This window comes from Buceros rhinoceros, unplaced genomic scaffold (assembly GCF_000710305.1).
Source record: "Buceros rhinoceros silvestris isolate BGI_N320 unplaced genomic scaffold, ASM71030v1 scaffold21618, whole genome shotgun sequence".
Lineage (NCBI taxonomy): Eukaryota > Metazoa > Chordata > Aves > Bucerotiformes > Bucerotidae > Buceros > Buceros rhinoceros.
In genome coordinates, this window is record NW_010426593.1 from 7892 (window position 1) to 8938 (window position 1047).

The 1047-nt window shown below is 63.4% G+C and overlaps 1 protein-coding gene across 1 annotated transcript in view; it reads left to right on the forward strand.

Annotated features, from left to right (window-relative positions):
* Window positions 1–1047, forward strand: part of LOC104498228 (guanine nucleotide-binding protein G(i) subunit alpha-2) — a gene marked incomplete at its 3' end in the record, with an annotated part of 5994 nt that overhangs the window by 4149 nt on the left and 798 nt on the right. Inside the window, exon 5 of the mRNA XM_010141583.1 lies at window positions 983–1043. Within this exon, the coding sequence (XP_010139885.1) occupies window positions 983–1043 (61 nt within the window). The remainder of the gene's footprint in view (window positions 1–982; window positions 1044–1047) is intronic.

Genomic DNA, 1047 nt, shown 5'->3' on the forward strand with positions numbered 1-1047 from the left:
TCCCAGCCTCTGGCGAGGAGGGGAAGGAGGAAGCTGTCCTCTGGCTGCTGTGACGCCGCTTCCACCACAGGAAGGGTGCTGGGCAGGAGCCAGGGGTCTCGAGGTTGGGCCCCAGCACGGCTGCTGCCTGCTGGCACCCCAGGGTTGCTTTCCACTGGAAAGCCATGGGAAATAGGGTTCTGGTTTCCGAGGCAAGAAGTTGGCATCGTGCATGTGCCAGGGGATTTAGTCACTTGATGATGCAGCTGCTGGCAGAAGGATCTGCTGGGGTCCTCTCAGAGTGGGGGGCTCACAGGGACCCCTGGACCACTCAGTGGGATGCAGGCGTTTGGTCACCTGACACCAGGGCTGTGCTCTGGCGGTGCAGCGGGGCAGAGAGGGTGGTCTGGGGAGGGGCAGTGAGGAAGCCTCCCCGCTGGCTTGGTGGTTGGCTGTGGACTTGGTGCTGCTGCTGGGCCCTTCTCCATGGAGACAGGACATCCTCTGCATCGGGAGAGGTGTACAGTGCACCAGGATCGTCCCCTGAGCCCTCCTCGTGCTGCCCGTGATCCCACTGAGCCCACAGCTGCTTGGCCAAGCACCATGGCTCCCCTCAGACCAAGGCCTCTGGCAAAATGCTGCAGCACCCACTCCAGAGCGGGGCTGCGAGAGCACCCCCTGGAACCCGGCTCCAGGGAGTATCGTGCTGACACCCCCTGGGAAAGGACGCCTGATCCTGCCTGGATCACGGCAGGGATTTGCTTCAGCCAGGAAATGAGCCTGCCCTGACACTGCACTGTTCCTGGGCTGGGCAGCAGATGCCAGGGCAGATCCGCAGCACCGGCGGATTCCCTGGGGCAGAGGTGCTGTGCTCTGCCTGCCCTAATGCCCTTTCCCAGCATGGCTTCTGCTCTGGGCACCTGGGGAAACTGAGGCAGGGTGCGGTGTGAGGGCAGTGGGTCTGGGAGCTGCCACCCATCACCACAACACCTCCCTGCCACAGGATGTTCGACGTGGGTGGCCAGCGCTCAGAGCGGAAGAAGTGGATCCACTGCTTTGAGGGGGTGA